Here is a 27,711-nt window from a genome sequence, read left to right as displayed (position 1 = left end):
AGGCCGGCAGGCGGCAGCGAATGGGCGCGCGGCCCCCGCGGGAAGGAGCGGGGCGGGGGCAGGGGGCGGAGGGAGGAGAGGGGGAGAGGGGGCAGGAGAAAAAAGCTTTTCCAAAAAAGTATTGGCTGTCTCTAGGAATGCGGTCGCCCCCTTGGGAAAGTACATATCTGGGAGCAGCAGGCGGCTCCGCGCTCGCACTTCGGCTCGGTCGCCCCACCGCGCACTCGCCTCTCCGCTCCCGCCGCAGCCCCAGGGCCCCTCGCCGCCGCCACCATGGACGCCATCAAGAAGAAGATGCAGATGCTCAAGCTCGACAAGGAGAACGCCTTGGATCGAGCCGAGCAGGCGGAGGCCGATAAGAAGGCGGCGGAGGACAGGAGCAAGCAGGTCTGCGCCTCCCCGGCCCTGCGCCCCCCCACTCCCCCACCCCCCCACACACAGGGTGCCCCCGGGCCCTGAACGCCTGGCACCCCTTCCCCCGCCGCTCACCCCCCAGGACACGGGGAGCCACCCCCCAGACACGCACACACTCCCGGGCGGCCGGGGACGCGCAGCTGGGAAGGGGGAGGGGAAGAGCCAGACTCAGGCTTATTCTAACTCTTTGGTCTTGTCTGGGACGTTTATTTCCCTCCTCTGCTTCCCAGAGCCCGCGAGGTCTACTCAACTCCTAGAGGCACTTGACTCTCAGGATCGGGGGTCACTGTTGGACCGGAGTTGGGGCCGAGGGGGTTGGGGTGAATCGAGTCCAGAAAGTGTTAGAAGTTCTTCTGGACTTTTGACTGGGAAGAATGAAACCTTCAACTGGGATAGAGCCGGAGCTGGGGGAAGGGGCGGGGGATGGGGGGGGGGTCGAGTCACGAAGTTCCTTCCTAAGAACAAAGATGGAACAGAATAGAGAGTACGGTCCGAAGGCCAGGGGGTCTGGGGGCGTTTTTCTGCACCCCCAGTGTGTGGGCTTGAGCGCGCTGGGACCTCGGCAGGAGTCTCGTCCCGTGGGAGGTTGGGGGTGCAGGGTGGGCCACAGTGCGGCTCCATACTCAGGAGAGAAGAGGTTACCTAGAGACCCTGAACCCCGAGTCGGCGGCGCCCCAAGCCGAGGGGCCGCAGCCAACCAGGCGCTCGTGTGTTGTGTGTCTAACACCCGGTCCGTGCCGGCCGCCCGCGCCCGCCCGCCGCCGCCCCCCAGCTGGAGGAGGACATCGCGGCGAAGGAGAAGCTGCTGCGGGCGTCGGAGGACGAGCGGGACCGGGTGCTGGAGGAGCTGCACAAGGCGGAGGACAGCCTCCTGGCCGCGGATGAGGCCGCCGCCAAGGTACCCGGGGCGCGCGGCGCTGCACGGCGCACGAATGGCTAACTCTGTCTCTCTCTTTCTCCCTCCCTGTCTTTCCCTCTCTCTCTCTCCTGCTGTCCCTGTCCTTCTGGTTCTGTGCACCCACACCCCTCCCATGCGGGATCACGCTGCCTGCTGCACCCCCCCCCCACCCCTCCCCATCCCCCACGGCCAACTCCCAGCTGGAAGATGAGCTGGTGTCGCTGCAAAAGAAACTCAAGGGCACCGAAGATGAACTGGACAAATACTCCGAGGCTCTCAAAGATGCCCAGGAGAAGTTGGAGCTGGCGGAGAAAAAGGCCACTGACGTAAGTGCACGCACACAGTACCTCCCTCAACTCCTGCCCAGTGGCCACTCTGAGGTCACCACAATGGCCAAGGGGCAATGGAGGAGGGTCACCTCTTCCTGCTGGACACCCACCCGCACACGGCCCTGACATGGCCCAGAGCACTGGATGCTGCCTCAGACTTCTATTGCACACATTCATTTATACTTCATCCACTCCTCTCTCTTTCTCTCCTTTCCCCCATTCCTGGGGGTGGAGGTGGGTGGGCAAGAAGCTGGGAGTGGAGTGGCTCCTTGCCTCCCTGGTGGCAGAAAACCTCTGCGGTGTCATCACCAAGGTTTGTGCAAACTAAACGCCTAGTTTACTTTGTTTCCTTTGCCTCAGCTGGTGGGTGGGAATGCTGGGTTTTCAGTGGTGACTCTAGTCAGGATACAGAGAGCCTGGTCTCTAAATTGAAGGAATGACATGGTGCTACTTTTACTTAGAAGGCTGAGCTTGATGTTGGGGTGCAGAGACACTTGAGGCCTCCTTGCTCACTAGGGAAGCCTTAATCCAGCCCTTAAGATCTGCCTGGGAAGATGATACTTGCTTGGGTCTGCAGTCTGACAGCACTAGATCCTGAAAGTACCCTGGGAGTTATATATAGCTCAGTGCTTTATATGGTATAGTGAGCTAACTGCCCCCTGCCCCTCCTCCTTGCCCCACCCCCACCTGTCAGCCTTCTGACAACCACCACATAGTTTCAGGGGTGATGCACACACTGCAAAAACTCCACCAGCACTTTGTCCACTGCCCTTTGGAATCTTTTTAGCTGAAGAGCTTGTCTCTTCTGCTCCATAAGTCAAGCCAAGCATTAGATTTCCAAAGGAACGACTTCTTTTCACACTGTTGGATTCCATTGTAGAAGCTCATTAAGGCTAGAGGCCCAATTAGGAAAGAATTCCTTGGGAAGTTAGTAACAATTCCAAGAATGTATGAGCACCGAGGAAAGCTGTGCCCAGAAGTTGAACTACCAAGCACAATGGCAGAATTTTTTGTATGAGAGTAAAATGCAAATTGCTGGAGGGTCTTGGGTCTTGAAACCAGTCAAGGCTTTTTGTGGCATGAAAGGCTTAAAATGTAATCAGTCTCCAAGTGTGCCTTGCAAATGGGAAATCCAGACATAGGATATTTAGAATCGACAAAAAAAAAAATAATAATAAAATAAAATAAGGGGAGGGGTTTCAATGGACATCAAGATTACTGGAAAAGGGGTTCACAGAAGCACTGACTTAGCTAAAACATTAAAGTTACAAACTACCTGGCTTTAGAAAAAGAGCCAAAAAACACATACAAACTCTGTGTCTGCTTTGTATAATGTAGATCAGATGTCTGCTCCGTGTAAGGCTAAATGGAGGAGATCTGTCTCCCCCAAATTCTCCAGCAGGACGTTTATTTAGCTTTTTCAAAAGAGCCGCTGATAGATCAAGGAGAGATATTCCTTATAAGGAAAAGAATGCAGAGAATTTGAAAATAGCCCAGTAAGACTGAAGAAGGAAAAAGCTACAATTCTTAAAGGGAAAAAAAGATCATAATTATTGTAACTATGTAGTGCTATCATGTCTTTATTGAAAAGTCTTGTTTAAGGGAGCTTTGGAATGAGGTGGAGCAGAAGTGGATGGGGATATTTAAAGCCACCTTGGTGGAGGCGGGGTTAGCAGGGGAGGGAGCTTTTTGAAACTGTGTTTTGGCTTCATACAGGAAAACTGGCCCTAATATGGTACTTATCTTTTTTCCTTCTTTCTTTTTTTTTTTTTTTTCTGTAGTAGATTGATCATCTAAACTTTCAAGACATTGTAGGCTGTTTGGAATGTGTAGGGATGTTGAAGAAGAACATTTGCAAAGAAATGCTATATTTAAAGTGATTCCTAATGAATAACAATAATCAATAGTTAAGGAGGAAGAGACTGATACCACTAGAGAAAGAGGGAGCTTGGAGGTCACCTTCCTGTGGTAGTATCATACTACACTGAGAACCTTTTTCTACTTATTTACCAACATTCTTTACAATTTTATTCCAAAAGAAGGGTCTTCCTAGCTTAAAAGATGGTAAATCACAAGGTAGCAAGCATCCTAATGGTTTTCTTTTGAAATGTTTGGTGTTCCACCTAAGTGAGGCTGGATGGGATCAAGGGCTCCATTTTCTCCTTGGCCCCCAACCATTTCCGCAATAATTGTGGTGTGTCTGATATTTGCAGTATTTGAGTCTTTATTCCTTGTAAGTCTTCGCTTCCTAAATCAGTGATTCTCAACCTTATGTAAACAGGTCTCCTAGGAAGGTTTTAAAACCCCATATGCAGACTGCACCCCAGGCCAATTAAATCAGAATCTCTGGGAGTGGAACCCACGCATTAGTTTTTTTTAAATGTGCAGCCAAGGTCGAGAACTGTCCTAAACTCTTGTCTAATGACATCAGCATGAAAATGAACTCACCTGAAACTGTCTTTCCCAGGTGTTTGAAAAGCAGGACATTAAGTCATTAGTTGGCTGCTTTAGAGTACTTGCAAGTGTCCAGGAGTTTCCCTGGCACCCCCTTCCTCCACCTTCAAAGTTGAAGGCCCACTGTCTGGACTTTTCTGGGGGAGGAGTTGTAACCTCCCGCCTGACCAGATGAACTGTGCGGACGCAAAGCGAGGGGCTCCACCTACAGGACGTGAGGGCACATGCTGAGGTTTGTGAGTCTCCGCGGAGACTGTGACAAAGTCCATAGAAAAGGAATCGGGAAAGCAAAGGAGGTTCCTTGTTAGGGTTTTGGAGGAGGAGGAGGGAATTGTCAAGTATGTTTTTGTTCTTCATTATTCCCACACTTAAATACATCAGGAATTGACTTGAAGGACCTCCCAGGAGAAAGGTGAGGAAGAAAGCCATATGAGACTTGGAAGGCATTTAAAAACGCAGCCCAGTGGGAGAATTGGCAGAGGACGGTTCCCAGCGATTGGGTTTTCATCCCGCTGTAGCCAGAAGCTCTCATAGGGTTCTGTACCCTTCATGGCTGTGCCTTTTAAAGGCATCTCAGTCCAGCCCAGAATTGGTCAGATTCCTGATCTCTGAGGCTGATCTAAAACCAGAGAAGTCTGTAAGTTACAAGGAGCCCATGAGATGATTGTTTTGCGGAAAAGGAAGTGAGCCCCAAAGAGTCTCTCGGCCCTGAGAAAGCAGCTAGTGATGGGCCCCCGCCTGACTCTTAAGACAGTGCCTGCACATTTATTCACTAAAGCTGTCATTTGAGTGAACTATGTACAATGTATTGTGCTAGGCGCTTTGTATTATTTCATAATCCTCACCACAGCCCCATGAGGGAAGTACTACTATTAACCCCACTTTTATAGATGAAGCCCAGAAGAGTCAAGTTATTTGGCCAAAGTCAACAGCCAGGAGAGAGTCTAGGAGCCGGGTTCTAACCTACCTCGGAACGCTGCATTTAGAAAGGTTTAATCACAATGCGTATGTTAGTGGTTTTCACTTCGTGAGTTTGGTGACAGAGGAAGGTTGTTGTGGGTAGGATCTTGTGTGCTGCAGTTCTTAACAACGAGGAACGGTCTTGGGGACACACTCAGGCCAAACTCCTCGGCTCAGCTTCTCTCTCTCAGGCTTGGGAATTCAGAACTCCCGAGTGGGAACTCTCGCCGCCAGTAGGCGGCGCCATCGCCCTTAGCAGCCATGTCCGTTACCCAGGTTCACCACGGAGCCAGGAAGGGGCGCTAGGAGTCGCAGTAAATCCCTGGAGCGCTGGCCTACCTCCCGGCGCGGCACCGCTCTCCAGGTGTCCCTCTGCGCGCCCACCACCTCCGCCAGCCCTGGTGCCGCGAGCATGCGCAGTGTCTCCCGCGGGTTGCCTATTCCCGGGGTCTGCGGCGCGCGCCCCGCCCCGCCCTCTGTGCCCGCCCCCGGCGCTCGCGCACCCGCCTGCGGTTCGCCTGCGCCTCCTGGGAGACCGCCACTTCCGGGCTGGTCCTGGGCCGCTGGGGGCGCCGCCGTTTCGCCGCGCGGCCTGGGCGGGGCGGCGGGGCGCTCAGGAGTGCGGCTGCGGCAGCGGCGGCCGGAGCGCAGCAGCCGGTCTCTCCCACCGCAGTCCGCCCGCCAGCCGGCCGCCGCCCCGCGCGATGGCCGGGAGCAGCTCGCTGGAGGCGGTGCGGAGGAAGATCCGGAGCCTGCAGGAGCAGGCGGACGCCGCGGAGGAGCGCGCGGGCAGCCTGCAGCGCGAGCTGGACTACGAGAGGAAGCTGAGGGAGACCGTAAGGGACCCACCCATTGCCCACCCCCCTCCCCACCCAGAGGCGCCTCCGCCCCAGTCGGGCCCACGGAGCGGTGCGGGGCCCTCCAGAGCCCACCTGCCCCTGCCCCCACGCCTCCGGGGGCGCACCTGGCGCACCTGGGGCAGCTGGCGTCGGGCTCTAGGGAGGGGCCCTGCCTGTTCTTTTCGGCCCTTCCTTTTTCCATCTTCTCTGGTTTAAAGTAAAAGCCCCGAGGAGAAGCAGGAGGGGTGTTGAGAAGGTTCTGGAAACCGCGCTTTCCCAGAAAGGGCTCTATTTTGGGCGTATTTGCGTTCGGCCCGGGTGTCTCGGGTCCCCCGGGAGGTGCACTTTGCGCTGCTGGCATTATTTACTAGAAGGGTGGGGAGGGAAGAGGGAAATCCTTTGGGAAGTCCGTTCCTTTGGAAAGGGGCGCTGACAGGGAAAGTCTGGGGCACTGCCAGATTTTAGGGCCCGGGGATGCTAAACTCCACCATCCCCGTCGGCCGTTGGTTTTCTGGAAGTCTGTTTCTTTGTGGTGGTTGAGACCTTGACAGCGCCGGTCTCTGACATACATAGTATAGGACCCGCTTACCTTTCCCTTTGTATTAACCGTCTCTCGTCCCTAGTGGTCTTATACAGATATTCCTTTGTTACCGAGTATTGAAAAAAGTTGGCTTCATGTCAACGATTATTGGGTGTATTCGCTCCCGGCTTTCCCCCTCCCCCATGTTGAATGTAATACCTGGCTTCCTTCCTGTCTCCTAAGGCAAATGTATCCAACATACAGGAACAGGATTTCAGAGGTAGCTCAGGCATTTGCTGTTTGTTGATTTTTGAGTGTGTGTTTTAAATCAGGATACTCAAACACCTTGGGAATTTTATGACAAGCATAATATGGTGTCCAGCTGTGCTTAAAACGGACCCATTCTTTTGAGTTGAGTAAATCCTCTGGGTTAGGTATTTGTAATGGCAATATGGCTGGCTGCAGAAACTTCAGTACCTGTTTTGCATAACATACATAGAAACAAATGGGTCCTCTTAGGAGGAAGGCCTAACTAGAGGAAATTTCAGGTAAAATACAGACAGGAATCAGGAAGTTAATAAGAAATAATTTTCTTGAGAACAAGTCAGCAGAGACCCCGTTGATGTGTCTGAATTCAACAAGGCAATAAAGTGACTCCAGTTCCCTCTCTGACTGGCTAACAGCTGTCCTTGAATCATTAGAACTAATAGAACGTGATGGATAAGAATGAGAACTCTGGACCCAGACTGCCAGGATCTGAATTCTGGCCTCTGCTGCTTAACTGCCTGTGAGATGCTGGGCAGATTAACTTCTTCTCTCAGATCCCTAACTGTAAAACATGGATAATAATAATATCTACCTGTTGAGGTGGCAAAAGGAGTTAGCATGTGTAAAGAAATTACAGCAGTATTTGGCACGACAGAGTAAGTGCTAAGTGTCAGCTGGTATTAAAACTGCACAGCACTTGGCTTTATTCATTGCCGCTTCGCCTTCAGTTCACCACCTATTCAAAGGGTCCGGAAAATGGCCTACTCTTTTCGCTACATGTTAAAGCACTGCATATAAATGCATGTAACCAATAATTTTTTTTTTCTTTTGGAAACTTGAATGGAGAGAGGACGTGAGCAGACTGGAGGAAATGTTTGGTTGCAGTGGCATTAGCGGTGGAAGCCAGGAGCACTCCCCTTACCCTCCTAAGAAAGGGAGTGTGTAGTCCTATACAGGAGAGCCTTCTGTTGGCTCCTGTTGTAGTGTTTGATGTTAGACACAGAAGATTAATTTTATGAAGGGCACGTTGTTACTTTTATGCCCATCTTCTCTTTTGTGCATCTAACAGTAGTCTTCCTGGGCCTGCTGGCTAAAGACGGTGCTTTCATTCTTTTCAAAGCTTTGTGTTTAAAGTGGTTTAAAATAGTTTCAAATTTTTTGGAAGTAATTTTGAAAACACTCTATCCAGGTGATTGGACAGAGAACTTTTTTTTTTTTTGAGGGTGGGGTGAGAGGGAGGGAATCTTAGGCAGGCTCCACGCCGGAGGCTAAGTCTGGTGACAAAAAGGCTCGATCTCACAACCCTGAGATCATGACCTGAGCTGAAATCAAGAGTCAGATGCCTAACTGACTGAGCCACCCTGGCTCCCCAGAACCTTTTAAGATAGCAGTTTTAAGATAGCAGTTTGAGGAGTGAGTCAGAAGAGACCGTTTCAGTTTAAGAGCTGTTCCTAACTTCTGCAACTGGAATTTAGAGGTAGTTAATTTTAATTTGAGGTGGTCTCTTGGTAGTTGTCAGACATAGCTTTGAGTTAAGCTAGTAGTCACAGTTTGTCTCAGTTACAAGGATACAGGTTTAGTGACAAAATCATGAGCCACTGCAAGAAATATTTGACTGGAGAGTTGGCCCTCAATTCTGATCCCCAAAAGTTCAGACATACCGTAGTTAATTGGCCCTCTTCTGCCAGCACTTACCATGGAAAGCCCGCCTATCCCTTATTTACTACTGGTTTGTTTTTCCAAGGTGTGTGGGCCCTTCAAACTGTTGGAATGGGCATACTTTGCTCGATATAATGATTGACTCTAGGTCTTGTGACACACCAGGGTTTTGCATGTTTTTTGTTATTATCAAAGGAAAAGGTAGCACGAAGGAGTGAGTCTTTCCTCCTTTCTGGGTAGTATCCAGCAAACCACGAGACTTAAAGTTGTAGCCTATAGGTTCTTAACTAGCAACTTTATTAAGTAATGGGAAATAATCAATTAACAAAAGTCTCCTGCCCTCTCCCACTTTCGAGTTGGTAAATAGCTTTGAGACTAGGAAACTCAGGAGTGCACTTTGTGCTCACATTGGCACCCCCAGACTGGCAATAACTGGAATATACACTCATGATTTCTGTTTTCATATGTAGGCACGGCTAGGGCATTACAATGCCCTGTTCATGTCCGTTCTCCCTCATTATACAAATATGCCTCATAAATTATAGGCCTTGGCACAGAGGAGGAGGTTGTGTTTATCTGTTATCCATGGGAGTGCCCCTTAATGTCATCAGTGGGTTTTTTTTCCCCTTTCCTTACCATATAAGGGCAGAAGTTTAACTTGGCTGTAGTCACTTGGTCTTACACAGCAAATTGGGTGAAACCTTCACTTTATAACTACAGTTTGCATGAAATAAAAATGCCTGACCTTTGATCATCCCATGTTCCACTCTGATTCGGGCAGGACTTTGAAAACATATTCCAGAGGATCATTTTTTAGGATAGAATGTTATTCTCCTAGTTATTTTTTTTTCTTTACTGTCTTAACTAGAATACTTTCTTAAAGTAAAAATCATTGGTATTTTTATTTACTTTGTTGTTGTTGTATTGGCTGAAACATCTGGATTTCATGAAAATCTAGACATCATAAAAGTGTTCTGTCTAGTTGGATTTGGGGTAATATTTTGCTGCGTTGAAGTGGCTCTACTCCCCTTGATTTCTTTGTAGTACCTTTTGGGGATTGTGGGCAGTGGTGTGCCTGCCCTTGTTTTCCGTGTAGGTAGCTAGTACCTTTGGGTTGGGTGAGGGGACAGGCCAGGCACAGCTGCTAAGTGCTTGGTGGTTGTTTAACAACAGATCTGCAGGGAGATAATTGGTAGCTTTTACTAGTATAGCAGTCTCTTTTCTGAGTAGCTCATTACATGTTGGGACACAATAGCACTTTAGAAATAAAAGAAACCAGCATCCCAAACTGAAAGACTCCACCAGTAGTTATCAACATATTGTTAGAAGAAGCCAACCCAGCACACTAAGGGTGACTTCCTTGCCTGGAAATAATTTGCATCTGGAGTCTTGACCCTTCCTACACTCCTTGTTGTTTATATGTGCTTTTTAAATAACAGATACTCATGTGGTTGGGGACTTGTACTGGCAGAGGTAATCAAAGCTTAAATCTTAAGTAGACTACCCAGGTTCTGTGATGAAGGAACCTTAGAGAATACCTAAATAAACCTCCAAACTTAGAAAACACATACTGGAAATAAAAGCTAGTGAAGGTGAGAAGTAGGGGCCTTTTGAACACAGAGCATAGTCCAAACCACACACATATATTCACACACACACATAAAAATAAACGAAGTACCCGTGATTAATTTATGGAATTAAAGTTGAGTTCTAGGGACCCAAACAGAATTACGACGAGCCCAGTATGGTAGGGCCTGAGAAGCCAGTGGGAGTCCTGGTTTTTCCCAGGGAAAGCTTACGTGCAGATAGACATATCCCAGACACTGCTCCCAGGTCCCAGCTGTAGCCAGCAGGCACCTTTGTCTGTGTTGCTGTGAAACCTCAAGGGCAGCAGGCGTTGGCTTCCCAGCTTGAGAGCAAATGGCTCTGTGTCCGCCTGTGAGATGTCACCCATGAGCGCTGCTTGGTGAAGTTTTCAGTGGAATACCATACCTCCGAAGGGAGGTAGTGGCTGCTCTGCAGTACAGTAACTGTTCTCCGAGTTCTGGCTGGCCCCTGTCACCGAAGCCTTTCGTCCACGTGGGGAATTGTGTTGGGAGAAACTGTAGAGGACTTCCCATTCTGACATAGGAAGAGAGAAGATAAGAGGTAAGAACCACCAATTCCAGTGCCGCTGTGAGATCCCTGGAGGCCGTGAGAAGTGGCAGGGCCACACATGAGGACCCAGACAACTGGGGTTTTAGTCTTGTCTCCCCTGTTGTCTGTATGGCCTGAGCAGGGTCAGCACCCTGGCCCAAGCTTCCTCTCCCCCTTCTTCTGAAAGGAGAGCTAGAAGAGTGGTTCTCACAGGATTTGGCAGCTTCTTTGGATGGTGGGGACTGGAAGGTAGAGGGATGGCACACGGTGCTTATTTATGTTGCAGATGCCTTCCTTCCCCTCTCACCTCCTGAATCAGAATCTCTGGGGACAGGGCTGAAGTCTGCATCATTAATACACACCTCCTTGTGGACTCTGACGCTCAGCCAGTCGTGGGAACTGCTGGATGATGCCTAGGGACTCTTCCAGTTAAACAGTTGAGACCCCATTTTGTGAACCAGCCACAGGTCTCTGTGCACAGCCCTGGCTGCTAGAATGGACCTCCATTCCCAGCTGTTGCTTACGGGCCCTGTATGAGGCCCTGTCTAATGCCAAGAAGTCTAAGGTTCTGCGACATGCTCCTGGGAAAGAGTTGTGACATTAACGTTATCAGGGTCCAGAGCTAAAGGAGGGAGTGGTTAAGAGTGAGGGACAACAAGAGGGAAGCTACAGATTGGTGGGAGCTGCTCAGGCAGGGAGCTCTTGTGTGCAGAGGCAAGAATGAGCATGGGGCATGGTCTCCTTACTCTCCAGTGCCCCGGCCACATGACAAGCTGAGGACCTAGACTGCCTGCCATCTGGAAGGTCCTTTCCCCAGAGCATAGACTGTGTTCTTTTTGTGAGTACAAAGTCCTCAGGGTTGGGGCTCAGGTGGAACATAGAGCAGAAACTACAAGAAAACATTTAGAAAATCATGTTGACATTTCTCTGGCCACAGCACCTGTAACAAAGATACTTGCCTTCATATTCAAAATAATAACAAAAGGTGGGGAATACTTTTAAGTATATGACCCAGACATTCTACTAAGGTATTTTTGGTTTTTGCTCTCCATTTTTGTTTTAACTTTCACACTTGCTTGTTTCCTGACAGCGCCCCCCCCACCCACCCACCACCACAGGCCCTGTTCATAAAAGGGATAGAATTTTACTAGAAATGGAAAATACAGGAAAGTGAACAGAGCTGACCTGACCTAAAAGTATACCCTTAAATGTATACTTCCTTCCAATTTTTAAGAAACAGGACTAGAACGATAGTTCCTTTTACACAAGAAATGCATTGTCCCTCTCACTCTTACCCCTCCTCTAGAAAAAAACGTACTCATCAGCCAGTCAGACTTAGCAGAACCCATTACCAGCTGTGCACCCCTAAGGATTTACTTTGTGGGCCTATAGGGTTGCAAACTGTCCTCCTCAGATCCTCAGTTCCCATTTCTCCTATTCCCTGTCTCCATCAGCCTGTTATTACAACATACTTAATTTTTGTCGAGATAAAAGTGTACTTGAATTTTTTATAAAGAGGCCTTCACCATGGTTCGAGATGCCCTAATGACCTCTCTTTCCCAAACAAAACTTGGCATTTAAAATTTTACAAATCCAGAGGAGCAAAGAGCTGAATGTTCTCATATTTATTTCATTCAAGGCCATAATCAGAGCCTCTCTCCAACTACGTGTGCCTTTTAGACTGTGTACATCAGGAGTCCATGAGTTAAGAAAGTTGCTTTTGTTTAAATTAAGTCGGTCTTACTTATTTTATTCAGTAGATGTTTACTGAGCCCATATTCTTTCTGTGTAGGGAACTGTAATTCCTTACATGTAAGAAGCTTCCAGCTGAGTAAAGAACGCAGGAATATGGATAGAAATAGCATGGGTGCCTTAAGTATGTATGGTAATTTTTAGAAAACTCTGAGGTGGTGTCCTGAAAACCTTCTCACCCCAGGATAAACACACATTTACAGTGGATGCAGATGAGGAACTGGTACCTGATTAGTACATTCTCTCTGTGACTTCCACACATAATATTTAAATGCAATAATATTTAAATTACACCAATAATAATATTATTATGCAATATTTAAATGCATACTATTTAAATTAACATCCGTGCAAGTGTATGTAGTGTATCATCACAGTCTTACAAGTGTTCTGAGGCTCATAGTAAAAAGTCCTTATGATAGTAGGTAATCATTGCATCCCCCAAAAACTAACATTTTAATTTAGATGCAGATACCAAATAAAAATAGTATCTATACTGCTTTCTCCTAAGGAGTTTGAAACTTTTCTTATAGCAACCTTGTAAGAAATGCCAGTAAGCTTATCTCAAGAACACTTGGGAAATTTGTCTTGGCCCTGTTCCAGTATGACCGAGTTCTTCTGAAAGGGGTTACTGAAACGGGTCGGGGAGGGGTGGTTGTGTCTGTATGGTGTATATTTTAGAACGGCTGAGTTTTTAGATATTTTAATTCCTTTATAAGACTCCTTTGAGAAAGTGGCCAGGAGAAAGGAGAATGCAGACTCCTGAGTCTGGTTTCTGCCTGGACTGCTCTTGTCTCATGTGGCGGAGCCTGGGTAGCTCTTGTCTGTCCAGTCCTCAGGCCCCCGTGAGGGAGGTGGCCATAATGAAGCGCTCCTTTAGCAGTCGGCTGGAGCCAGCATGGAGTTCTGTGGAACATAGGAACCAAGTGAGAGAGCTTACTAACGGTCCCTCTCTCCGCTGAGAATTGTGTATGTGGACTTAGAAACATGTGTGTGGCCATTCACTGTATAAATCAATGTAGCAATGTCTCCAAGAACTCTGGGCTTGACCAGGGCGTGTGATGCACTTAAAGGTAGCTCACCCCAGGGCAGGCTTCCTGTCCAAAATCGGTGTTTCTGGCTCAGCCACTTTGTACAGGCGCGCCCTCACTTTCTCTCCCAGTCTGAAATGCCTTTCACTGTCTCTGCCTAGGCTGAAGCCGATGTAGCTTCTCTGAACAGACGCATCCAGCTGGTTGAGGAAGAGTTGGATCGTGCCCAGGAGCGACTGGCAACAGCTTTGCAGAAGCTGGAGGAGGCCGAGAAGGCAGCGGACGAGAGTGAGAGGTGAGGGTGCCTTTCCCAGCCCACCCTTGCTGCACAGGCCTCTCCTCCTGGTGGAACAGGAGGGCTTCTCTGATCTTTGGGGCTTCAGAATTTTACAGTCCTTTGGTGGAATCATCTCCTCAGTTGACCCCAGGTATAACTTTACTAGGTTTGTTCGTTTAACATTAGTGGAGCACCTGTGTACAAACCTTTAAACCCCAAGGTTACAAAGAAGAGAGAGATCCTATTCCTGCCTTCATAGAGCTCATTGTCCAGAGAGCGAGATGGACATTTAAATGAGAAATCCTAGGGATGCCTATCGGTTCTTTCGTTCCTGCTGACCGCAGAGCAGTTAGGCATTTTTAAAAGATAAACTTTATTTAAAATATGCCAAGAAGACTGGGCCTAGATAAATGGACCATGGACTATCAGTTGTCAAATAACCCAGCAAATGGCTGGGAGAGGACGCACCGATAAAACAGAAATACTATCTGCAAAAGTAAATTGTTTTGGACTTAGTAATGCTGATAAGATACGCGTGCACGCACGCGTAAATACAGTCAAACACACATGTATTCAGAGCCCACTCCCTGTAACCTAGCTCCACCTGATAATTACTCCAAGATTCAGCTTTGTGGCAGTGAAGGAAAACCGTGGCCATATAGCCCAGCACAACTCTGTGTATTCTAGAAGTCATTTTCTCTTATGCTCAACTGCTTCAGTTAATGTATTCATATTGCATAGAAGCATTCCAAGACAGACCCCATGAAATTGGAGAGTTCTCCTGCTTGGAGGGATGACAGAGTCATGTGGTGGCTCAGAACACCAGGAGTGAGCATCTGTGCTGTGACCTGGGCAGGTGAAGGTATTCCATCATTCTTTCCATTTCCCCTTCTGCGAGAGAAGTGAGTTTCTGCTCCCTGCCACCATGGGTAAGGAGTGATTTCAGCCTTGAAGACTAAAGAAGCATTTAAGTTGAAGTTTCCAGCTTATAATTCACTGCTGCTTATTGTTTCTTCCCTAACCCAGAGTTTTGGAATTCCTTAAAATGACTTATCTTTTACAGTGCACACATACCAGTGGTTTTGTGGCTGCCTCTTCCTGAAATATACTTGTTAGTAAACCTAAAAGGCAATCTGGTAATGTTAGACTTTGTAGGAAAAAAAGGAATTTAGAGATCATTCACCCCGGTTCCCTCATTTTACAAATGAGAAAACTAGGGCTTAGAAGTTGATGTGGCCTACCCAAAGTCTCACAGGGAATTTATAGACAAGGCAAGAATTTTAGTCTCCTGATACATACTGTAGTACTTCATTGTCTGAACTGCCTACTTAGATATTGGTAAATGAATCCCATTTTAAAATGACTTATTCCATAAAACTGTAATATATCACACAACACTTTACATTTTCCAAAACGTAACACTGTGAAATCCAAACACAGCACAGGCGATGGTATCAGTCTATCTCTCAACACCTCTGTTATGAAAGAATTCTATTAAAGGCAAAACTCATAGTTTGTTATCTAAAGTATTCAGTTGATCCATATGAAATTGCCATTTTTGCAGGTCTGACATAAGTATCAGCAATTTTCATATGGTTCAATCTAATATTTACATTTGTGACTAATGGGCAAGAGTAGCTACCTTCTTTGAGGGAAGAAGTACGTGAAGACAGATTTGTTTTTGTTCTAACTTTGGTCCATTTTCGAGCTGAATCTTCCCACTAGGAAAAGGAAGAAATCTCATTATTTATATAGCAAGTAAAGCATGTTGGCTTTTCCTGTTTCCGTGCCTCCCAGTTTCAAACAGGATCCTGACATGGTACCTTTCATTTAACATTGGATCCCTGGACAGCTTCACTAGCATTGAAAGTGTGAGGTTTCATTCACAATAAACAGAGAAGTGTATGTCTTTTTCTGCCTTCAGCTCTGGAAACTCTTACTTCATGGTTTGGGAAATAAAAGCAGCTCTGTGGTCTATTTTGGTCTGCCAGTTACACCAAGCCTCATGGACCAGTGCAGTGCAGTGTGGGTTTACGGAGGTCTCCTCTAAACCTTGGGTCTTCCTGCTTCTCTTCCTTTTCAGAGGCATGAAAGTCATTGAAAGTCGAGCCCAAAAGGATGAGGAGAAAATGGAAATTCAGGAGATCCAACTGAAAGAGGCCAAGCACATTGCTGAAGATGCCGACCGCAAGTATGAAGAGGTCAGATCTTGGGGCCCAAAGCCTCATGGACCCCCCTCAGCAGTGACCTTGGTGGGGCCCAGGGACCAGTGCTTACAGCCTTGCGGTCTTCAATGAAACCCTCTGCTTCCTTGGTGGAAATGGGTGGTTTTGAGAAGCAGAGTTCCTTTTTCTCCAGAAAACCGTTCTTATTTGATCCTACCAAGGCATCCAGGCTCTCTCATGGAGCCAGTCCATAGCAGTGAGAAAGACCGAAGCTTCCCCTGGGATCCCCACCGGTGCAGTCCCCAGACCAGGCCAAAGACCTTTGGCCAGGAGAGAGGAGAGTTGGACCTCACTTATGGAAAGAACCTCTCATATTGTTACCATGCAGGCAGCATTTCCTGGTGTGATTCACCTAACATGGTCCGGTTCAGGCAGTATAGACACACAGTCCATGCTCTAAAGTCCATGTAGGTTCAAGAGGCCCTTTTCAGTCTGTCCTCTCTTTTCAAGGTGGTAGAATCCCTTTATCAAGATAGGTTCACGGGTGAATCAGCTTCTGGTCATGTCCCCATGAGAACAACCTCCTATGATAACAAAGCTAACATGACTCTTGTTTTAGTTTTATCTTAATGTGTCATGACTATCTTGAAATGACATTGACACTCCTTTTTTCTATTATTATTATTACCACCATCATTATTACTGTTATTACTTCCAGGTTGCACTATGCCTACTAGTTTTGAAATGCTTCAGAGGATCTCTTCTTCTCCCAGATTCTTTCTTCCACTAAGTACAGAGCTGACTTCATTAGTCATCTTACTAGCTTATCTAATGTTAGCTTCTGTTGCTATCCTGTTGTCATTTTTAACCTCCTCCACAAAGAGGAGGTTGAGGTACAGAGCTCTTAACTTGATAGAGTTCTCAGGATTATTTTCAGTGTTTTTTGGCAGCCCCTACCTTCATAGCATCAGATACATCTTGTCTCACCATGCTGCTATTTTCAAGATGGTGAATTTCCTCTCTCTCCCCCCTTCCACGCTTTGGCTGGCTGCTCTGTAATTAAATGGACTTCACCCGGGTCAGGCTTAAAATGAGACTGCCTCCTCGAAATGAACCATCCTGGGTTTTGTGAGCAGAAGCCTCTGGTCTGCTCTCCACTGGCCCTCCTGGTAGAGAGTCACTTCTCTCTCCTCCATGGGAAAGAGGGTCATCTTATTTGTTGATAAGAACTTTGAGGGGCCGGTGGGGCCAGTACCCACCTTCATGTCCTGCCCCTGTACTCAAAGCTTGCCATCCCCATGGTGTGTGTGTGTGTTTGTGTTGTGTTTGTCCTGCTGCAGGTGGCCCGTAAGCTGGTCATCATTGAGAGTGACCTGGAACGCGCAGAGGAGCGGGCTGAGCTCTCAGAAAGGTAAGCAGGCCTGGTGCCAGTCTGCTGTGTGCGGGGCGCTACAGAGCAGTGACTAAACAGCATGACCTTCTGGCAGCTGCACATTTACCTGTTTCAGCTCCGGGCTCCTCCTGTGCTCATCTGACATGGATGAGCTACGAGTATGGAACACGGAGGACTTGTGTGGGGTGTCTGTATGAATGCGTGTATCACTGCATGCCTTACCTGCACACTGATTTTGAGAATGGCCTTGTGCATTTCCTGTGTCCACTAACAGCCAAGTTCGACAGCTGGAAGAACAATTAAGAATAATGGATCAGACCTTGAAAGCATTAATGGCTGCAGAGGATAAGGTACTGATGGCTCATGTGTGGTTTTAGGTTTAACTGCAACCCAGACGCCTTTCAGCTTCCAGTGTCTACTGGTTCGTTTGGTATAACGACACCCTCTGCTGTCTTCTCTCTTGCTTTAAGTGCTTTCTTTGGGTCCTTTAAACTCCTTTGTTTTTCCTTCATAAATGCTCTTTGGTGCAGCCAAAAAAGAAGCCAAATTATCATACTTCATAATTTTTGGAGTTTTGTCACCCTGCCTTTCTGCTGGTGCAAGTTGAAGGGGGCAGTGTGCTTGACACAGTTGAGCTTTTTAATACCTGATGATTTGGCTACTTTAAGGCAGCCCTTTGTTCTCTCGGACTCGGTTTTCATTTTTTCCCATCCCTCTCCTTTTTTCTCTCCTCCTTCTTTGGGCTTGTCTCCCACCCTTTCTGCCTCTGATCGAAAACATTAGCAAATGTGCCGAGCTTGAAGAAGAATTGAAAACTGTGACGAACAACTTGAAGTCACTGGAGGCTCAGGCTGAGAAGGTAGGCCAGGAGCATGGTGTGGGGGAGAAGCATCTTTTAAGAGCTGCTCAAAATACACATCCTTTTTCTCTTCCGAGGCCCTGCTGATGAAAGTATTTGTTTAGCAAATGGCATCATTTTGAGGTGATTTCCTGATGGTTGTTGGATAACAGATTCTTTTTTTAATAGAGAACGTCTTTTATGTTGAGTATGTGACTCATCTGTGACAATTTAATTTAAACCAAGTGCCACATGGCTAAGTTATCTTGTTCTTATCCCATGTAAAACAATAGGCAAGGAAACAGAGAACGTATTGTAGTGTGCCATCTGATATCAGAGGCTCCATTACCTCCTAACGGATCCTCAACATCTGTTGGCTGGGCTGGCACTTTCTTTGTATTAGAAGACCTAAGTATAGAGTGAGCTGTAGCCTGACATCTGGAATCCTCTTTCTAATTACAGTACTCACAGAAGGAAGACAAATATGAGGAAGAGATCAAGGTTCTTTCTGACAAGCTGAAGGAGGTAATACTATGAGTGTTTTAGACGGAGCCAGGATTTTTTAAAAAAATTTTTTTTATAGTTTATTTTTGAGACAGAGAGAGACAGAACCTGAGCAGGGGAGGGACAGAGAGAGGGAGACACAGAATCTGAAACAGGCTCCAGGCTCTGAGCTGCCAGCACAGAACCCGATGCGAGACTCGAACCCCCAATCTGTGAGATCATGACCTGAGCCAAAGTCGGACGTTTAACCGACTGAGCAACCCAGGTGCCCCCGAAGCCAGGATTTTAAATGAGTCCATTTGTATGAAGCTGGTCAGAGCTGCTTCATTTCCCAAGTATGGTGATCCACATCGGGAATATTCAAGGGTAGTGTTGGAGCTAGTGCACTCTGCTAGTGACTGACTAAAGTTTCAGACCCATTTTATGGGCGCTGTGCTTGATTTTGATTCTCTAGTTTTCCCTGTATTTGTAGCTCCTCCAAATGTAAAACCTCCCAATTTTGACTAAAATAAATGGAATCATTACAGGCTGAGACTCGGGCTGAGTTTGCGGAGAGGTCAGTAACTAAATTGGAGAAAAGCATTGATGACTTAGAAGGTAAGATCTTAAGCTTGGTTTTTAATTTAGTCTTATGGTTGAACACTGACCTGGCAAAACATTTTGCCAATCCAAGGGCATCTTCCTCAATATACTTCTTTGCTCTTGCACATTCCTCCTGCCTGTCCTTTGGGGTTTTCATTCTGTGGCTCTTAAACTCTGAGTTCTCTGCTCACCAGCTGACTGTTAGCCACCAGACGAGGCACATGTCTTTGTAAGGATAGACGCCATGCGGCCTTCCTTCACACTCTGGAGAAGCGTGCCAGGTTTATTTGTGGTTGTAGTGAGAACAACTAGTGTATTTTCTGCTTAGTGATACCTCCTAATTGTCAGAGTGGCATGGATTTGTTTTCAGACACAACTCCTCTTCCAAGTACGAATTCAGTGTAAGGATTGGATTTTTGTGGGACTTTTTAAGTCCTTAGTATCTTGGTAAACAGTCTACATTCTGAAAGGGCTTTGGGGGTAATAGGACATTGTTTTTTGAGATTATATTCAAGCCTTTCTCCCCTAAAATATTTAGGCTTTGTTTTGGTAACACCCACGTTTGTCTCACGGAAATCCTAAATGTTGAACTCTGAGGCTTGTGAAGGGTCAGCTATGAAAACGAAAGAAAGAAGAGTACATAGAGTATACAAGAAAGGCAGAGGGGGCCGGCGAAGGCACTGAAGGACCAAGCTAGTGGAGAAGAGAGAGTGGCAGGTGGTTGTAAAACAGACTGCCACAGCGCACAAAGTATGAAACGTTCGTCACTACAAAAACTAAATTGCACACCTGGCACGACACCACCATGAACGTGTGGCTGTCCTCACTTTTCAAGCCTCGTGGTCCAGTAACAGGGTCGCTTAGTGAGAAGACCAAACGAGTAGCTCACCGGGGCACTAAGAAACCGACACCCCAGTGGTCTAGTTTGGTCAGGAAGTCAGGTTTGAAGGCAGAGGCAGATTACAGCGTCACAAATTGTTCTTCCAAAACACTGCCCTTGGGAATTTTCTCCACTGTGGAGAGTTGCAGGTGGCTGACTACACCAGGGTAATTAAAATACAGATATAGAAAGGAAAAATGTTCTATTACCTACCCAGGAGACAGCCTTCTGAGGTTCTGTTCAGGGTTTAACATGATTTACTGATCAACCATATTTGTTACGATTTTTCATATTGCGTCTTTCTTGTTTTATTTTCTAACGGGTTTTGTTCTTTTGTTTTTGTTTCAATTCATTTAAAAACAAAACGCACGCCTCCTGCATTGGCCACCTGCTGCGGCATCACTTCCTTCATGCATTGCCCTTTTCTTGCTGCTGTGTGGGGATGGTGTCCATGCCACCCTCGCTCACCCTCCATCTCTTGATCACTCTCCATGTCCTTGCACCTCTGCCTTCCACTTCCTGGTCATAGACGAGCTGTACGCTCAGAAACTGAAGTACAAAGCCATCAGCGAGGAGCTGGACCACGCTCTCAACGATATGACTTCCATGTAAATGTTCATGCACCCTGCCTGCTCACATCCGTGCCCTCACGCTAATATGATAAACTCACCACTGCTCCCTTCTCTACCTCCAGAATCTCCATCTTCACACCTTTCTGTTTGCTTTCTCTGCATAATCTTGGATAGTTATTGTCTGCTCACATTCTACTAATGTAAAAGCCAAGTAGATTAAGTCAGTCTATACACATCATTTTCTCTTCAGAATTTCACGATCTCTGAGCTAGATTGTCCCCACCAAGCGGCGAACTGAAATAGGAATGACTTGAGCACTACCCTTTTAGGAAATTAAACTAGGCTCAAGCAAAATCTGAAGACTATGCAGTGGTGCAGGAGCTTCCCCAGAAATTTCAAATATCAGTTTCCTGAGATTCAATTAAATACAGTAGGGTCATTTTTGTAAAAGAACTATACATTTAAGGAACCCTCAAATGTCCAGTTCCAGAGGATCTGAGAGGAGATAGATCCACCACAGCCTAAGGAGTGGTGCTGTGAGAGATGATCTCTTCCTCACTGTCTTCTCACAGTTCTGGAGAGTAACGGTTCATCTGCTGAATAACCAAGCCTTTAATTTTCTGTGTTTAGACAAAAGGCATTGAAATATTCACAGTGAACACGACAGCTGGTGTCAAAGAATTGGGATATAAGACCCCGATTACACAGCATGTGTAATGAGCTCAGGAGTTAATGGCTCACCGTTAACTGTGTGAGGCAGCGAGAGTCGGAGTACATACCTTGTTCATATGAGAACTTTGAGCACACACAGCTAATCCAGGATTGCTAACCCAACCTAAGCATTACATTTCTCCCACTTTAAATTCTAACCTGGAGTGTTGCCCAGAGCATTCTCTTCATTCTAATAATATGGCACTGAATTCCAGATGAGCTGGAAGTTTCAGACCCACCCATGCATGGACATGGTAGTGTCGAGAGTGGCATGTGCCTGCTGCCTTACAGGCTATAGAATTTCCACATCACCATTAGAGACACGACTGTCGCCTTGGAAAGTAGAATTGCATCCTCTCTTCCTTCATTTGTCAATGAGGGGGTGAAGCAGAACATCTGTCTCTAAGGTCTTTTCGGGTGCTAAATGTGGTGATTCTATAGGGAAAACTTGTAGCATCAACTATGATCAAGTATTTTAAAGGTGAGTTAGCTTAAAATCTGTTTTTGAACTCCTGGGCCTTCTTAACGATGGGCCGTCACCCAAAGGGGCCCGTGCTGGCCTCGGGTCCAGACACCGTGGGCAAGGGGTCTCCTCCTGCAGGTGCAGTTGGCCGCGGGTTTTGCATGTCTGCTTCCTGCCTGTTTCAAGTGCTACTCTCCTCTGTTAGTTTGCTTTTCCTTTTTGCCATTGTGCCACTTTTTTTTTTCTTTTTCTCCCACCTTTTCTCCTCATGCAGATAAGTTTCTTTGCTTCACTTCTCCTGAGACCCCTTCATCAAGCTGGCTGTCCCACCTCTCTGAGCTCTGCGGTTTGTCTCTTCTCCAGCTGACCTGGCTTGTTCTTTTAGCATCCTGCCTGAGAGCCAGGCACACTGCTTTCCCTTGTACAGAAGCTCCTCATTTCAGTGTAAAATAAACACTGTGTAAGCTATTCCTGTTTGCTATTCTTTTTACTTCTTATTTATTGACATTTTAGTTTCAACACTGAATAAAACTGCAAACCTGCTTCACACATAGGAGGGTTAGTTTTTGGCTGCTACCTTTTTTTTTTTTTTTCATCCTGAACACGAATATAAAAAGTTTTAAAGCAGTACTTCCATGCGGAACTTTTAAAAAATACTCATGCCTGGGTCCCTCTTAGAGTTTTGGTTTCCAAAGGTTAGAGTGTGGGATGTTTTGTTTTGTTGAGATTGTGATGGTGCTGGTGTGTAGTCCTCACTGAGAAACCCCACATGGGGACGTTACTTGTTGGAGTGACCAGGTGTGCCTTGAGCAGTGCCTTCCTCTGCCAGAGGCAGAGCATCATTAGATGTGTCAGTGCTGAGATGGCCCTGTTTGCAAGGATGCGGCTAACTAATGCAGGGCTCTGACGAAGGCTCCACAGCCGTCCCACACTGCTGGGACTTCACATACTGGAACTTGGATCCAAACTATGTTAGTTGAGGTTCTTGTCAATCCTCCTTTTACAGCACAAAGAACAGTTAAAGCTTTTTAAAAGTATATTCATTACTCAGCCACCTTCATTTAGATCATGAGATGACATCTTAAGTTTTCTAAATATGGTCACATTTAAGTCAGGCTTCATTTTTGTGCCCTTAAGGACCTCATGTACATATATATGAGGAGTTGTACATATATAATCTTTGTGATAACAGCTGTTTTTTTTTTTTTTTCATTTCTAGATGTTATTAAAGTATAACCATTGGAGTTCCTTCTTTTTTTTTTTTAACAGTGTAGTTAGTAGGAATTGTTCAGAATAGTTTTTGTTTTGTTTTGTTTATTTATTTTGAGAGAGCATGAGTAGGGAAGGGGGAGAGCGGGAGGGAGAGAGAGAATCCCAAGCAGGCTCCATGCTGTCAGCACAGAGCCAACGCCGGGCTGGGACTCACAAACTATGAAATTATGACCTGAGCTGTAATCAAGAGTCAGATGCTTAACGAACTGAGCCATCCAGGTGCCCCAGAATACAGTTATATTTTATTTAGGTCTTGCTATTTCATTTTAAAAACAACAGTTAAGTGATTTTAAAAGAAATTGCAAAATTAGAACTTAAACTTACAACTTGGGTTTTTGTTTAATTCCCAACATTTCTGCAACTCAACAGTCTGGCTCTATTTCTCCTGTGCTTTAAATGTGAGTGATCTTCATCTGTCTTTGTTAGCCTGAGCATGTTGGTATATACTCAAATGTAGACAAACTGAAAATACTGTCAGTCACTCCACAAAGACTTCAGAGCAGAGAAAAAATACTTTTTAAGGGCTTATAAGTTAAAGCATCGTAATACTGGCATAGTACATTTTTTAAAATTTAGAATCTGGAGTCAGTGTCTCTCCCTTGAGAGTGTAAAAGCCTTCTATAATTTCATGGATTTTCTTTCCCCCTTAATGCTCCTTGGGTCTGCTTTTGACTATGATTCCTGCTATATATTTTTTTAAACCTACTAGTAATAGAAGGGGGCTCTTCTCCGAGCAACCCTACTATAGACAAAATAACAGGTCTCAAAGTTCTGCTGAGCAGAGGCGCAGTTAATTCTGGAGGCATATCTGTTTTGGGGGGAGCGGTAGGGGAAACCTTTCCAGAGATTTTCACACTTTGTGTAAGTACATTCTACAAGGAGAAGTGGGAAACTTGATGCTTTGGGAATCTAGAATAGCCCAAGAAGGTATGGGTGCACTAGAGGTAAATAGCAACTTGATTTTATCAAGAAATTGTCAGGGTCCCTGTTTCTAGTTCAGAGGGTCAGGCTACAGCTGCAGCTGCTTCAAGAACCTGGATGGACCAAACAGAAAGCATTCCTGAGTCTGGGTACTGGAGGCTCCAGACATCTGGGAGGTAGGACAGGAGGGGAAGATACTTCCAAATGTAAAACCACGTCCGGTCCCTGCCCTCAGGCTACCCAGGCACACCAGCTCCATGGCAGCTGAAGTGAAGCAGGTCCGGAGGCGGGATGCATAGGGACAGTTGTCATTTAAGCTGAATTCGCATTGACCTTCTGGGTTCTCTGGGGTTTCTCCAAAGGTCTTTAATTGCAGCTTGGCCAAATACTGGCTCAGCAAACTGAGACATCCTGCCTGCCCATAGCGATCACCCCCCTGCAGTGGTGTCGAGGTGCCAGTGGGGTTTAACCCTGCAAACCCCAACTAGGTGTCCTAGGCAGGACACTGAAAGGCAATGGAGAGGTGGTGAAGAGATGAGTCGGAAATGTTCTTTGCCCTTGATGGGCTATTTTGGTGGAAGGTAGAGGAGTGAAGCAAGTCGGAATTCATAGATGTATGTTTGGAGCTACCTGGAGGAGGTGACATTTGACTGGGGCTTTGAATATCCAGAAAATGTAGAACAAGGTGGCAGACATTCCAAGCTAGAAAGCATAGTGCGTCTATCATCTTCCCCATCTCCTACCACTTATCAGAGAAAGCTGAAATAAGAACGGATTAATTTCCCAACACCCCTGAGGTCCAGAGGCTGGATAGGTTCATTCTCCCCAGGGGTAGGATTTCTGGGCCCAGATTGTCACTGTCATTCGAACCAGTCGTAAATCCTCCAACTTTTCATGTTAAGCGCCAGATTCTTGTCTTTTGGAGGGCATCCCCCGAGCCGTCAGATCCAGACTGACACCTGTGGTTGGCCTCCATGGTGCGTGAACACATCACACACCGTGTGTAAGACTGATGATGCGCCAGTGGCCTTGTGGATGTTTGAGATCTCGTTTGTGCTGTATGCCTCCATCTCACTCCACACGAGAACACCATTCTCTTCAAGAAGTCGGCAAATGAATTTTACATCGGTTCCGTGTAGAACTGTGTTTGAAAACCGTGTTTTGCTGTTTGAATAGGGTCATGGCTGTGTCATAGCTGGATGAGAGGTCAGAGTGCACCCTCTATGGTGGTGTTTGAGGACCAACAGAGAGCTTAGTTATGCATTTTAAGAGCTGAGTGAGGCAGCCAGGGGCACCCTCCTGGTTCTGCCTGAAAGGAGAGCCAGCCCCCGGAGTGCAGGTGAAAGGGGTTCTGGGAAGAGGTGGGTTAAATGGGCAGGTTAAAGTTTCACTGCAAGATCCCCACCGTGACGCCCTGCCTTGGCTCCTCCAGCTGTTGCCGGGAGCTGCGCGCGGCTCCATTCACACAGTGCTTTTAGTAAGGTGCAAGAGGAACTCCCCACTCTGTTTCTCGCCCTGTCACTCCCCTTTCCTCCCTTTACCTCCCTGGCCACCAAGAGAGAAATCCTGGCTTGTCCTGAGTCCGCCAGGCCTTTTCCACCCATCCTTCCTGGGCATGGGACACGCGACCACCGGGTAAGGGTGAGCTGCTCGGCAGGTGGCCTGAGGGATCTCTGTGTTCTGTCTGTTAACTCCTTCACCACGTCTGGCTAACCTCTCTTCCTTCTGCCTCTTCTCTTCTGCTAACCTGCTTGCTGACCTGTACAGATCAACTCTACCAGCAACTTGAGCAAAACCGCCGCCTAACTAACCAACTAAAGCTGGCCCTGAATGAGGATTAAACTTAAGTGGGAAAGAACTTGGGCTGAATTCTAGGAATGGAGCCCATGGGCAGGAAGTCCAAGACTGCCATGCCTTCAACTAATAGGGCCAACAACACTTGCTTTCTGCAGAATTGTACGTGGAGGGAATTAGCAGAAAGGCTGGCTTCAGCTGCATCTTTCTTCCTCTTATAACCTGGAATCATTAAGTTCTCTTTAAACCCAAAACTGCTTTTATGGTAAAGTTACTTATGTGTATATGGATTAAATATTTATAACAGTTGAGCAATCGCAGGTCTTCTTGTTGAACTGATACAGGATGGGGACCAAAAATTGTTTTCTCTTTCCCCCAGAGAACTGAGTTCTGTTTAAGTTAGAAAGCCAAAGCAGAGGAGTGTGTAACTATATATATATATATATATATTATATAGGATGCAATATATAATATATATATTGCTATTACATATTCATATTCCTAACTTCTTAATATCTGGTATAGTGTTTGATTAAATGTACCTATGCTTGGGCAAAATAGCTTTTGAAAACAGGAGCTCATGTCAGAAGTCCCTGATTGTCTGAAAGGTATGCCTTTATTCCGTCTAATGGTGTTGTTGGAATCTGGTGAGAATGTCATGCTAATAATAAATAGAACACTATAAGAATAGTACGAGAATGTCCTACTGAAGTGTGCATGAAACGTGGATTTTTTTTTTAATGAGCAACAAAAATAAATCATTTTCACAGTTGTCAGAAAATCTCCTTACATCATCTGTCTTCTGCGAGGTTGTGTTACAACACAGCTCCCAGATCTTTAACTGCCTGTAACTCAGAAGTGTCTGCCATATTAACTACAGGACTGCAAGCACCATCCCTGTTCCCACAGTATGTGGCCGGGGGACCTTCACCAGACCCCGCCCGTGCTCTGTTCGGAGTGGCGCATTGGTGGAGGTTCGCCTGAGCACTCTGTGAGAGCCCGCTGTGCCTGTAGTTCCTTTGGGCCAGAGACGTCTTCCCCTTTCGTGGGTCCTTGTCTGGCAGTGAGCAGTAGTTTACAAGCATGCCTTGCCCTAATCATCCCGTCTTTGTCTGTGACTGAAGTTTGCCTGCCTAAATGTACAAACCACCTCTGTGTCCAAAGTGCGGCTATTCATGACTTAATTTTCTAATCCCACCACAGAGAAAGTGGCTCATGCCAAAGAAGAAAACCTTAGTATGCACCAGATGCTGGATCAGACTTTACTGGAGTTAAACAACATGTGAACCCTCCTTAGCTGCGACCACACTCTTTCATGTCGTTTTGTTGTCGTTTTGTTTTGTTTTGTTTTGTTTTGTTTTGAAACACACCACGCTTACCATGAAACCCCTTAAGCGCATTTTTATTTACTTTTACACTGTCACAGAAACATCCACAAGATACCAGCTAGGTCAGGGGGTAGGGAAGACACACATACACACAGACAAGGCGAGCCCATGGCAGGGCCGTAATGACTTAAATGTGCCATTTCCCAGGTTGACGTTGCCACACTTAGTAGAGAGGTTTGCAACACAGTATACTCAGCCAGTCTAGGAATCCTCACTAAAGCAGAAAGATTTCCACTGAAAGTGCCAACGATGAATTCAACAGGAAGATTAATGTTGAAAATGCAATCAGGTGTGGATTGGTGCTACTTAAAACAAAAGGTCCCACTGTGGTCTTTCGTTCAATATTGTACAATTTAGAATCCTGTCCAACACTAATTTATTTTGTCTTGAGTTTTATTGTGAGATGAGACTGCGGATCCGGTATGCCTGAATTCACTCACGCCAAGGGTTTGTAAGGCGCGCTGCTCTTTTAAGACTTCTGTTTCCTTCTCATTGGCACATCTGCTGCTCATTGCAACTTGTAGGATAGCATTCAGTATGGATTTCCACTCTCCATTTCTCCCTGTTAAAGTAAAAGATTTAGGCACTACGTACAATCGGTAAAGAAAAGTCATTTTCTTAAGAGTTATAACTATATGTAAACATTGTATAATGGTATGGAATAAAATGCACCTTGTAGGACATTTTCTAAA

The 27,711-nt window shown here is 46.4% G+C and overlaps 1 protein-coding gene across 19 annotated transcripts; it reads left to right on the top strand.

Annotated features, from left to right (window-relative positions):
• The first annotated feature begins 122 nt into the window (after window positions 1-122).
• On the top strand, window positions 123-27,711 carry TPM1 (tropomyosin 1). Of its 19 annotated transcripts, none has more exons than XM_039219935.1 (10): window positions 126-387; window positions 1,513-1,638; window positions 13,421-13,554; window positions 15,620-15,737; window positions 17,042-17,112; window positions 17,878-17,953; window positions 18,395-18,457; window positions 18,964-19,033; window positions 20,428-20,506; window positions 21,919-21,989. In XM_039219935.1, the coding sequence occupies exons 1-10, from the start codon at window positions 274-276 to the stop codon at window positions 21,920-21,922; spliced, it is 855 nt and encodes a 284-aa protein (XP_039075866.1). In that variant the 5' UTR covers window positions 126-273; the 3' UTR covers window positions 21,923-21,989. The 19 variants fall into 19 exon arrangements, with proteins under 19 accessions (XP_039075825.1, XP_039075819.1, XP_039075883.1 ...); XM_039220016.1 differs by lacking the exons at window positions 20,428-20,506; window positions 21,919-21,989 and adding exons at window positions 1,187-1,312; window positions 26,835-27,711 and having other exon boundaries at window positions 131-387; XM_039219894.1 differs by lacking the exons at window positions 17,878-17,953; window positions 20,428-20,506 and adding an exon at window positions 17,369-17,444 and having other exon boundaries at window positions 123-387; window positions 21,919-22,112.

This window comes from Hyaena hyaena, unplaced genomic scaffold, assembly GCF_003009895.1.
Source record: "Hyaena hyaena isolate Hyena2069 unplaced genomic scaffold, ASM300989v1 scaffold_15, whole genome shotgun sequence".
In the NCBI taxonomy this organism is placed as follows: Eukaryota; Metazoa; Chordata; class Mammalia; order Carnivora; family Hyaenidae; genus Hyaena; species Hyaena hyaena.
This window is presented reverse-complemented; position numbering and strand designations above follow the sequence as displayed.

Bases quoted from the DNA above. Each gene is read 5' to 3' on its own strand.
- TPM1 (XM_039220016.1), top strand. From the start codon at position 274: ATGGACGCCATCAAGAAGAAGATGCAGATGCTCAAGCTCGACAAGGAG. The intron at 17,113-17,877 runs GTAAGCAGGCCT...CGAAAACATTAG, and splicing joins CGGGCTGAGCTCTCAGAAAG to CAAATGTGCCGAGCTTGAAG. The intron at 18,458-18,963 runs GTAATACTATGA...GAATCATTACAG, and splicing joins TTTCTGACAAGCTGAAGGAG to GCTGAGACTCGGGCTGAGTT.